The 11,194-nt window shown below is 39.3% G+C and overlaps 1 protein-coding gene across 1 annotated transcript; it reads left to right on the top strand.

Moving 5' to 3' along the window:
• Positions 1–9,201, top strand: sec61a1 (SEC61 translocon subunit alpha 1). Its single transcript, XM_053498912.1, has 12 exons — positions 1–153; positions 1,821–1,888; positions 1,987–2,052; positions 2,893–2,971; positions 3,101–3,232; positions 4,243–4,352; positions 5,218–5,371; positions 6,384–6,544; positions 6,635–6,832; positions 6,998–7,189; positions 7,310–7,386; positions 8,295–9,201. Exons 1-12 carry the CDS (start codon positions 147–149, stop codon positions 8,479–8,481), a joined length of 1,431 nt encoding a protein of 476 aa, XP_053354887.1. The 5' UTR covers positions 1–146; the 3' UTR covers positions 8,482–9,201.
• Positions 9,202–11,194: the final 1,993 nt, after the last annotated feature.

The following is an 11,194-nucleotide window of genomic DNA, read 5'->3' on the forward strand; positions in this document are numbered from 1 at the left end:
GGCTGACGCGTAGACGTATCTCTGAAGCTAGCTAGGACGGCTACCATGGTTGACGTGTATTTAGGCGCTGTATAGAGGTGACGTGTCTTTAAGGCGCTCCGCCGGCGCACACATCCTGCCCGAGTCTCACACGGACTAACAACATCATGGGGAGTGAGTACTGCTTAAACCGAATTTATTCACATTTTTTTTGTGGTAATGTATTAACCCGCTAGTTTTTTCTCTTTAGCTGGTTAAAGTGTGCTGATTTTAACGCTAGCGCTCCATTGATTGGATGCTAAGCTAGTTAGCGCAAGTCCTCGAGCCAACAACGAAAAACATTATTATATACGAGGCAATTATATACGCCAAAATAATACAAATAAAAAAAAAAACCCGCACACACTTTGACTAGTGTTTTTATAAATATAGAGTTATGGTACAAGTTTGTTTTTGACTTCAGAATCCTGTCAGTAGCTCTGTGTCGCTAGCTAGCTCTGATTAGCTCTACACATCAGCTAGCTCCTCTTCTCTTCTTCTCTTTTCTGCTCAGCGTTGATTTCTGAGTGAGACTTTGTTTTGTTTAGAAGAATATTAATTATTAAAGTGTGTATTAAATAATGACCGTGACAGTGAGGACTGTTTATTATACAGCAGTAAGATCCAGATGTCATGATCTAAATGCTAACTACACTGTGTGTGTGTGTGGTGACGACGCGTTAACTCTGGAATTTTTTCTTTCTTACATTAAATGAGACAAACTTCCTGACGTCAGGGGAGTCAGTCTGTGTGTGTGTGTGTGTGTGTGTGTGTGTAACAGATAAAAAAATAATAAAAAAAACTACAGCAGTAAGGTTATTATTACAGATGATGATGGTGGTGGTAATAATACTTAAACAGATAAGAATGTAATTTGCAGATTTTTTTAGAAACTAAGTTGATAAAATAAGCAAAAATGGTTTTCACTAAAAATAAATAAGTGTGTAATTAGCAGTAATAAAAAGGTTATCATCATCAGGGGCCCAAGTGTTGTTAGGGCCAAAGCTCGAAAAGCAGAAAAGTGGTTAATTAAGTGACATCGCATTCAGTCACTAATTACAATTTTTTTACACCTTCTGATGTATATAACAAAACAGACTTCTTTTAATTTATTTATTTAAAAAAACTAAATAATAATTAAAAAAAGACTTGGCAGAAAGGTTTGCAGGGCAACGGTTTGAGGCTCGTTGTGTGTGCGCGCGTGCGTTCACCGTTTGAGAAAACAAACTGGTAAATTAAAATCTTGTTAAAATTTTAAGTGCACACTTTTATGACTTTTGCGATAAAGATAAGCTCATGGTGTAATGTCTTAAAAACAGGAAATACATTTCCTGTCTGCTTATGAGATGCTTTTTACATTTTCATCAGATTAAGAGTGTTGGTATTTTGGGTTAAACAAATGTCCCTTTTAAGGCTCCGTAGCAGGAAAATCCAACCAGACTAATCATGTCAGGCATGAAAGGATGTGTTAACTGGATAAATAATCAAACAAACAAATCATAATCTAATAGTTTTTGTGAAACAATATAAAAGCAATATCACGCTCGAAGTTGTGCTGAATACCTGCATACCTGCATGGCTGTGATGTCATTAGTCAACTTCTGTCTATGGCTGTATCACAGCAGTGCTAATATTTAGTACGACAGCATGACCTTGAGTGTAATATTGTTTTACCGTATTTTTAGTGCCTATATTTAAGCCTAGTGTGAATAGGTTCACTGTATGTTATCCAGCTCCAAGGACAATGAATAATTTCTTACTCTTAGTTGAACTGTTTTCTAATTAATTATGTTTATTTTTAGTTAAGTTCTTGGAAGTCATCAAGCCCTTCTGTGCGGTTTTACCCGAGATCCAAAAACCAGAAAGAAAGGTTTGTCTTATAGTGTTTTAACTTAAATGGAATTTTGAGGATGATCCTGTCCTCCTGTCTCTTTTGACTTGTCTTAACTTGTCCCGTATTTCCTTCAGATCCAGTTCAGAGAAAAGGTACTATGGACGGCCATCACCTTGTTTATCTTTCTCGTCTGCTGCCAGGTATTTATTATTATTATTATAAAAATTAATAATATAACACTTAAACTCCACAATATTTAAACCCATAAAATATTTTACTAATCCCCACGGCTAATCATGAATAATACAAGACGTAGGTGTAGTGTTGTAGCATTCTACATTCTCTTTGGTCAGACGATGTTTGTTTTTGTACATTACTGCACCAAAGTCTTAGTTAGCCATTTTTTTTGTACAAACTTTTATAAATTTATCTTCATTATTGATTCATTAAAAAAAATCTGATTTCCAAACATCTTACAGGAAAATATCCGTAGGTCATAAAAGAAAGCAGCACATTGTGTAAAAGGCCAGTTTTCGCAAATAAAGTTTTAGGGTTTTGCTGCATGAGAAAATAAGCAGGTGTGACAAAGTCCTCAGGAGGACGGTCCCTGGTTCTACAGGATGTTCAGTCAAACTACGCATCTCATGTTCTTATAAAACTGCACACATTGTACCTGAGACTGTATTTTAAGTAAAGGGTCGTGTAACCAGTCATTGCCTTTAAAAAAAAAAAAAAAATTAATGTAGAAATATTCTTGCTCTACACCAGTTGTTTGCATGTGTTTTAAAACTTTTGCACAGAACTCTATATTAACACACTCGTTATTAACACATTTACTTTACTTTCTGTCGTAGTGATGCTTGTTTGTCTGTATTGATGACTCGTTTTCTGATATCTGTATACATGAAAAAAGGATGAATAAAACATGTTGAGGGAAATCTCTTAATTCTATTAAGTAACTTGCTGTGACAGAAGTGGTATAAAAGATGTCAGGATGGTGCTTATGGTTACAAATCCTTTATTTTTTATTTTTTTGTAAGATCCCCCTGTTTGGGATCATGTCTTCAGACTCAGCAGATCCCTTCTACTGGATGAGAGTCATTTTGGCTTCCAACAGGGGTCAGTATCCATCTCAGTATCTATCCTTATCGCTGTTTCACATTACGATGGTGTTATAACAAGCTAAAAGCATGACTGCAGCACAGTAGAACATATTTAAGGTTGTTGCGTTACTATAATGTGTTGCAGGGACTCTGATGGAGCTGGGTATCTCCCCCATCGTGACTTCAGGCCTGATCATGCAGCTGCTGGCTGGAGCTAAAATCATCGAGGTCGGAGACACGCCCAAAGACAGAGCGCTGTTTAACGGAGCACAGAAATGTAAGCGCGTCCTGCTCAACTGCTTTTTTTTATAATCTTTACCTCCTACGTACAGTAAGGTGAAGGCACAGATGGAGCTTCCTGACAGAGGAAACCAGCAGCCCTGTTCAGATTGGATTATTTTATCAGGGAGCTGTTAGTTATAAAATAAAATTACCACATGAAGGTCGAGTTCCTTTTTACGGATGAACCTGCTTACGCACTCCTACAAGACTGCTGCAGCAATACGAAATGTATTTCTCTCAATTTAAAGTAAGACAAACCCGGACATGGCTGAAACAGTTACAGAGATCCTTCTGTGAAGTAGGAAACTACAGCAGGAGTCTGAATAAATTCAGTCCATTCAGGAATCAACTTAGGTATAGTGATCTTCAGTCCCCAAGCACAACGACATCAGCCCTATGGCATCAAGGGCCCTCCGGGGCTTTTTGGAGTCTTACTGAAAAAGAAATGAATGTGAGCAGACATGTTGGAATCTGCTGCCATTAGGATTCCATAGAGTCTTACTTATGTATGGTTGCTTTGGAATAGTAAAAATCTTGCTGTTCATTTCTAATCCTGCAGATGGTGCACAACTATTCACACAACATCTAGGGAAAATTTGCTGAATAAGGATATTTATACAATTGTGATACTTAGAGAATCGCCATATAAATCGAATCGCCACCTTGGGGTCAGAGAAATATTGCATCAGAAGGTCGTCAGTGATTTCATTACTAATAGACACCGGCTTTTTAAATGCTGCTCATGCACTCTGAGGAAAGCGCTACTTGCCTACACAAGCTGACTGATGACTTTGATTGGTGTATCTCTGTCTCTGTGATTGACAGCAGTGAACATGAGAGTGTGGGAGTACACACAGTTCCTCTGTCTTAGACTTTTCTTTGCAGTGAGCTGTGGTCACGTCAGGAGAGTTCTTTCTTTTAATTTTTATATCGGGGTGCATATAGAAAAGAGTGAGGTGGGAGCGTACAATGCTAATAAAATGTGTGTGTGTGTGTTTTGTGTAGTGTTTGGGATGATCATCACTATAGGCCAGGCGATCGTGTACGTGATGACTGGGATGTACGGAGACCCGTCAGAGATGGGAGCTGGGATCTGTCTCCTCATCATCATTCAGGTAAAGTACACGGCACACATTGTCTGGTTTCTGGTTGCTCGTGATTGACCTGATCAGTCAAGGTCAGTGTCAAGGTCAAACTTTTCTACACGCACACACACACACACACACACACATTCGATAAGACGCAGTTCTGCGCTAAATGGCTCTGCTTTTGGTCTGTTGTAAATATAACCAACAAAAGTTTAACTTTTTCATTTCAGCTTTTAGAAAGTTAATTAATTAGAAGAAAACGAAGTCCAATCCCGTGTCTTGTCCTGGGAACCATGATTATGTTCCTGATGCTCTTTCTAAATAATCAGGAACCTCAGAAGCTTTTGCAGTTTAACAAAAGGAGAGTCCAAGGGGACTTTTTTACTCTTTCTTTACTCTCCTTTACCTCTTATCAGGAACACTGAATTTCCATCCTGAAAAATGTCACGTCACCTAATGTTACCCTTGGCTTATATAGTGCTGCGTCATTCACAGTATCTTGGCTTATTATTCATTTACATGTGAAAGAAATGACTGTTGATCGTAATATGTCCTGAATACAACAATTATCACTGCAACTTGTAGGCTGCATTTTAAACAGGCGCAAATATCAAGTCGGTTAATTTTCTAAAATGTATTATTATTTTATGTAGTTTTTAAGATCGAGTATTTAGGTTCTCCTTAAAAAATATCGAGTATTTAACGCCTGTAAAAGTAGTCTGTGCAGTAGTTTTGTATGTTATATGATTTCTGAACTTGATCTAGCTCCGCCCTCATCTTTCCTCCATTAAATGCAGATGTAAAAACACGGGACGAGGTCCTTTCCTTGTCTAGAAAGCAGCCTTGAATTAGTGTGGAATATTTATTAATTAATTTATTTTGTTTTCCCCAGTTGTTTGTGGCCGGTCTGATCGTGCTGCTGCTGGACGAGCTGCTTCAGAAAGGATATGGTTTGGGCTCGGGTATCTCCCTCTTCATCGCCACCAACATCTGTGAGACCATCGTGTGGAAAGCCTTCAGTCCAACCACAGTGAACACTGGCAGAGGTACGCTCTTAGTACGGGTCGTCATCACGTCATGGTCAGTGATGATCAGTCCAGGTGTTGTTCTGCAGCTGATGTTTGACCTGTCTCCTGCAGCACGGTTTTGCCTATTAGATGTAGAACAAGGAAGGTCTTGATGAAAGGGAGGTGGAATAAGTGGGTCAGGGGAGATTAATGATGTATTCAGGAGACTTAAACACTCTGGGCGTGCATTGACGGGAACGTTGATGTTGATTCCATTGTCACAGCAAGCCCTGAATGGGTGTTTTTTTTTTGTTTTTTTTTTTTTTTTCCCCCATCTTGTACCTCAGCGAGTAACTCCTTAGCATTAGCTCGAACTTTTAATTCCTCGCGTTTTACCTCTCAATAATTAGCAGAATGATTACTTTAGCAGAATGATTAGCATAATGGTTACTTTGGATAGTTGCTACCCAAAATGTCTTCCTGTAAGAATTAAGTGGGACCAAAGGGTTAATAACAATGGATCGTTCAAGTTCATGGTTTGGGTTTTATTTAGCTGCTGAGTTCATTTTTCCCCTCTAACTTGGGTAACCGTCCATGTTTTGTCATTTCTGCTTTAGTTAACATTAACAACTTGGGAAAAACATCGGGCACGGTTGTCTCTGTGAGCAGTGTAGTAATACAGGTATACAGGTATAGACAGAGCAGATACAGGACCACAGGGTGTAACTAGAACACCTACGTTAGTACATGCTGGAATTAAAGCAGTTATAAATAAGTCAATAACAGAAAGTGTAGTATTACCCTGCAACAAGAAAAAATAAATTTATCGCCACAGATTTATTTTTGAATAATACAAACCCCCTGACACTGGAGACTCCTTCCATTAATGTTAAGTCTGAGTCACTGTGATGAGTTACTATAAAAACCACAGCATATTGGATTGAGCACATTACTATAAACGGAATCTAAAATTCAACAGCGCTTTGAATGAACCCCATAAATCAGGCAGTGATGAGTTTAATCTAATCCTTGTTGACGGTTGTGTTCCCAGGCACAGAGTTTGAAGGCGCCATCATCGCTCTGTTCCACTTGCTGGCCACTCGTACAGATAAAGTGCGTGCACTGAGAGAGGCCTTCTACAGGCAGAACCTGCCCAATCTCATGAACCTCATCGCTACCGTCTTCGTCTTCGCCGTGGTCATATACTTCCAGGTGAGTTCGATGCGTCTGTGGCCGAGTGATGTGAACAAACCAGATGAGTGATTTTAAAAAGCCTCATTAATAACTCTGTCTCGATCTCAGGGCTTCAGAGTGGACCTGCCCATCAAGTCAGCACGCTACCGTGGCCAGTACAACACCTACCCCATCAAACTTTTCTACACCTCCAATATTCCTATCATCCTGCAGTCTGCGCTGGTGTCCAACCTCTACGTCATATCTCAAATGCTCTCCACTCGCTTCAGCGGAAACTTCCTGGTTAATCTGCTGGGAACCTGGTCTGTAAGTAACGTTTAGGGGAATAAACTGGTGTTCATGTTGGCCGTCAGGTTTCATTTAGAACTTCACAAATTCTTTATGTATGATTTTTAAAAGTCTAGAAAATCTGTGTGTATTTTGATTCCCAAGTGCCAAGACTTGTTTAAGTCTCACCTATTTGCTTAACAGGACACATCGACTGGCGGTCCAGCCCGCGCTTACCCCGTGGGGGGTCTGTGTTACTACCTCTCTCCTCCGGAATCATTCGGCTCCGTGTTAGATGATCCGGTGCACGCCGTCATCTACATCGTCTTCATGCTGGGCTCCTGCGCGTTCTTCTCCAAGACGTGGATCGAAGTGTCAGGATCATCTGCAAAAGATGTACGTCTCAGGGTTTTTATTTAACTTAATTCATTAATTTTTAAGAAACAGTGCTGGAATTGTCATGCGCTCCATTAGTAAATAAGTGTTTCTGAGACGACGCGTTTGCTTGTGTTTCAGGTGGCGAAACAGCTGAAGGAGCAGCAGATGGTGATGAGGGGACACAGAGAGACATCCATGGTGCACGAGCTCAACAGGTCTGTGTCATTCAGCTTTATCTTCAGTCTGATTAGTCCAAAAGTGTTGATTGATTTTCAGTTTATTATAATGCGCTGCTTATCCATAAAATGGTTATAAAAGGGGGGGGGGCATCGCCTCATACAATATTATCACGATATCTAGGGGTGATTTTATAGATTTTTTTTTTTTTTTTTTTTTGACGAATAACAATTTTATAAATATCCCAATGTGGTATTGAACTTTTTTTGAAGACTTTTTTTAAATAATTTGTTCATACCACACAGGATGCTTTGCTGCCTGCCAATGTGTGAATAGGTTAAAGAGCACCACCTGTAGGATGATGGAGGAACTGCAACATTTGACCTCATGCAAACTAAAATCAAAAGTTAATTTAAAGAAATAATAATTTTGCAGACTGTTTATAGATCGCCTCATAAAATCTGTGCACCCCCATCTATACTAAAATAAGAATAATGATGTGGATAATTGCTCATATGGTGTTTTTTATGGAAGGAGTCTCCATTATCAAAGATTTACACTGGATTAGATTTTATGCTTTATGTAATTCTCTTAAGGGGGGGAAACTGAAAAGCTGAAATTTTGTCAGAAGCTTTAAGAGAAAGTAAAGATAAAGGAAAGACTGATTTTAGAGCAAATGTAAGACAGTGAGAACACAAACTCAAACTAACCTTTCATATATGCAAGTATAATGAGATTAAACAATGTGTTATATTATGCGTGTTATATTGTTAAGGGGAATAAAAAACTGTTGTTGCAGAAAAATTTATCAACCTTTAACGTGGCAACAGGAACGGCGTATAATCGCACATTACTGTTTATTATTTCCCTTGAACTGCATTTTTATTTCCTACTTATAACATCCATGATGCAATTTTAATCTATATTTTCCTGTGTGTGAGAGCAGGTACATCCCCACAGCCGCTGCGTTCGGTGGCCTGTGCATCGGTGGTCTCTCGGTCATGGCTGACTTTTTGGGAGCGATCGGCTCAGGCACTGGGATCTTATTAGCCGTCACCATCATCTACCAGTACTTTGAGATCTTCGTTAAAGAGCAGAGCGAGGTCGGCAGCATGGGGGCGCTGCTCTTCTAAAACGGACAGACGGACCTGCGCGTATGCCGAGACACACCCTAGACAAACACTTTTATTATTTTTATGAGCGTTTATTACTATTATTTTATAAATTTCTTGGCACAGTGAGTTAAAGTGGTCCATTCTGAACAGGGAGGGGTGAGATATTTATGACAAACTTCGGAGCGGTGAGTGATGAGTAAAGCTAGACTCTGTGAGCTCTGCAGATCGACGGGTAAAAGTGTTTCGTTTCAATTCTTTTGTCCCCCTGTGTGCTTGCTGCTCGACTGTATTGAGTGTAGTGATGTCACTGCTCACTTCTCCGTCATGTCAGCCTTTCGTTTTAAGGCGCAGTGTTGTTCATACGCATTCTTGGCTGCTGTCAGTTTGACGCCACGGGAATATTCGCACTCACAGGATCAGTAGACATTCGGTTGTGACGTTAAATCCAACCATATGCATTTCATCTAGAATCTCCTTTCTTTTTTGTTTGTTTAGGTTTTTTTGGTGGTGTTATTCAGGCTGAAAGCTGTCTCCGTATATAGTTCAGTCATTCAAGGACAAATAAAAGCGTTATTTTGTTTAGTTTTTTCTGTGTCTGTATATATGATGAAATGTGCCACCATGTAACAAACCTTTTTTTTTTATTTCTCCTTAATATGTAAAAAAAAAAATGCTGAAACATCCGTCTTTTGAGGGGGAAAAAAGTGCTCATTCTCAATAAAAGCTCTTTTGTGTAAAGCTTTTTGTGAGGGCTTTTTTTTTTTTTTTTTTTTTTTTTTTTAAATACTTTAAAGGTTCTCTGTGTAAACCCCTACAGTATCTGAAAGGTTTTGGAAGTCAGAGTCATAGGGTTCTAGGTAGTGAAAAGAACAAGTTTCACACCTGCACCTGAAAAAAGGTTCTACTTGGTAGAAAGGAGAACACTTTCCTGTAGTGCTCTACTGTGAACCATGAATGACTTTTCAATGGTACAACAGTGTTTCTTTTGAGTTTAAAGCAAACTAACGGCTAACATGGCCTTCTTCAGCTCTTGTTGTATTTTAATGTTTCGCTAAATATTAAGGATACATCAGCTATTAACACACATTTTTCTCCCGTTCAGTGGCAGTTGGTTTTTAAAGCTACAGGCACTGAAACTGCGCATTTGAAAAAGGAGTGAAGGAGAGAGAACATGAAGCCAGATTGCAGGACCTGAGTTGTATTTCAAGTGGAAAATGAACATGTGTTTTGAAGATCGCTAAGGTTTTGCGTTTATGTACAAGTGCATCGTGCAAAATCAAAATATTGTGAAAAGGTTAATTTGTTTGAATTTGAAACTCCTATATCATAGATTTGGTACATGTAAAGTGAAATATTTTAGGCCTATTTGTGTTGATCATTGCAGCTTAAGAAACATAAATTTAGTATCTCAAAATATTAGAATATTTCCTAATATCAATTTAAAAATGATTTACAATTCTGAAATGATAACTTATCCTTGGTTAGGGCTGCTTTAGCATGAATTACTGTATAAATGCTGGATGTTCTGGAAGTAATCAGCCTGTGGTACGGCTGAGACGTCACTGAAGACCAGGTTGCTTTGATGGCTGCCTTCCTTTTATCTGTATTAAGTCTTTTTCATCTTCCTCTTAACAATATACAGTAGCTCTTCTCTATGGAATTCAGGTCAGGTGAGTTGGCTGGTCAAATCAAGCGCAGTAGTATCACAGTTACCAAAACAATTGGTGGTAGTTCTGGCACTGTGAGCAGGTGCTGAGTCCTGCTGGAAAATTAAATGGACATCTCCATAAAGCTTGTCCTGCCGGTGGAAAAAAGGACAAGTTTTGGTTGTTTTGTTTTATAAAACACAGTGGACCCACACCAGCAGATGGTACGGACAAGAGTGTACCTGGAACAACTTCAGAGCAAGTTGAAATACTGTATCTGCACCTATTCCCTTTAGTGCTGCAAGGCCTAATATTATTCATTATGTTGTTGTTGGTTGTCTTTTGGCTGCTCCCGGCAAGGGGTCGCCACAGCGGAATATCCAGTCCTCACAACAACTTGGCACAGGTTTTACGTCGGATGCCCTTCCTGACGCAACCCTCCAATTTTACCTGGGTTTGGGACTGGCACTGCATCCAGTGGCTGGGGGGTTTGGCTGGGAATCGAACCCAGGCCTTCCGCATGGCAATCGAAACACTGAGCCACCGGTGCCCCCTAATATTATCCACCATGTTGAAACTAATTCAGGTTCTAATATTAGTGCTCGCCGCAACGTTTCTGCTGAAATGTCACTAAGTCATGTAAGATCAAGAGTTGGTAGACTGTTTAAACCAGTTACAAGATTTATTGATATAATGAACCAGCAAAAAATTCTGGGGTTGATATAAATATGCTGCTTGAGTTTTACATGGTGGTTTTAAAACTCGTTTTTCTGTCTTGGAATTGGACCATGACGTGAATACCAACTCTGATACGACTCAGCTAAGGCCTGGGGGTTCAAATTCAAGTTCAAGTAGGCTTTATTGACACTTCAACCCTATACAGTTAGTACACAGTGAAACGAAACAACGTTCCTCCAGGACCAAGGTGCTACATGCAACATACATTTACAACATAAATTAACAGAGACACTAAACTAGCTAACCAAGAGGCCTAGTTAGCTGGCTAGCAGAGACAGGACAGATTGACTTGACAATATAAATTAATACAAACACTAACTATCTAACCCAGAGAAGAAGACTAACTA

The sequence above is a fragment of the Clarias gariepinus genome, chromosome 6, assembly GCF_024256425.1.
Source record: "Clarias gariepinus isolate MV-2021 ecotype Netherlands chromosome 6, CGAR_prim_01v2, whole genome shotgun sequence".
In the NCBI taxonomy this organism is placed as follows: domain Eukaryota; kingdom Metazoa; phylum Chordata; class Actinopteri; order Siluriformes; family Clariidae; genus Clarias; species Clarias gariepinus.

Excerpts from the sequence above, each read along its gene's own strand:
- sec61a1 (XM_053498912.1), top strand. Across the intron at positions 3,233-4,242 it reads GTTTAACGGAGCACAGAAAT|TGTTTGGGATGATCATCACT; the intron begins GTAAGCGCGTCC and ends TGTTTTGTGTAG. Across the intron at positions 4,353-5,217 it reads GTCTCCTCATCATCATTCAG|TTGTTTGTGGCCGGTCTGAT; the intron begins GTAAAGTACACG and ends TGTTTTCCCCAG.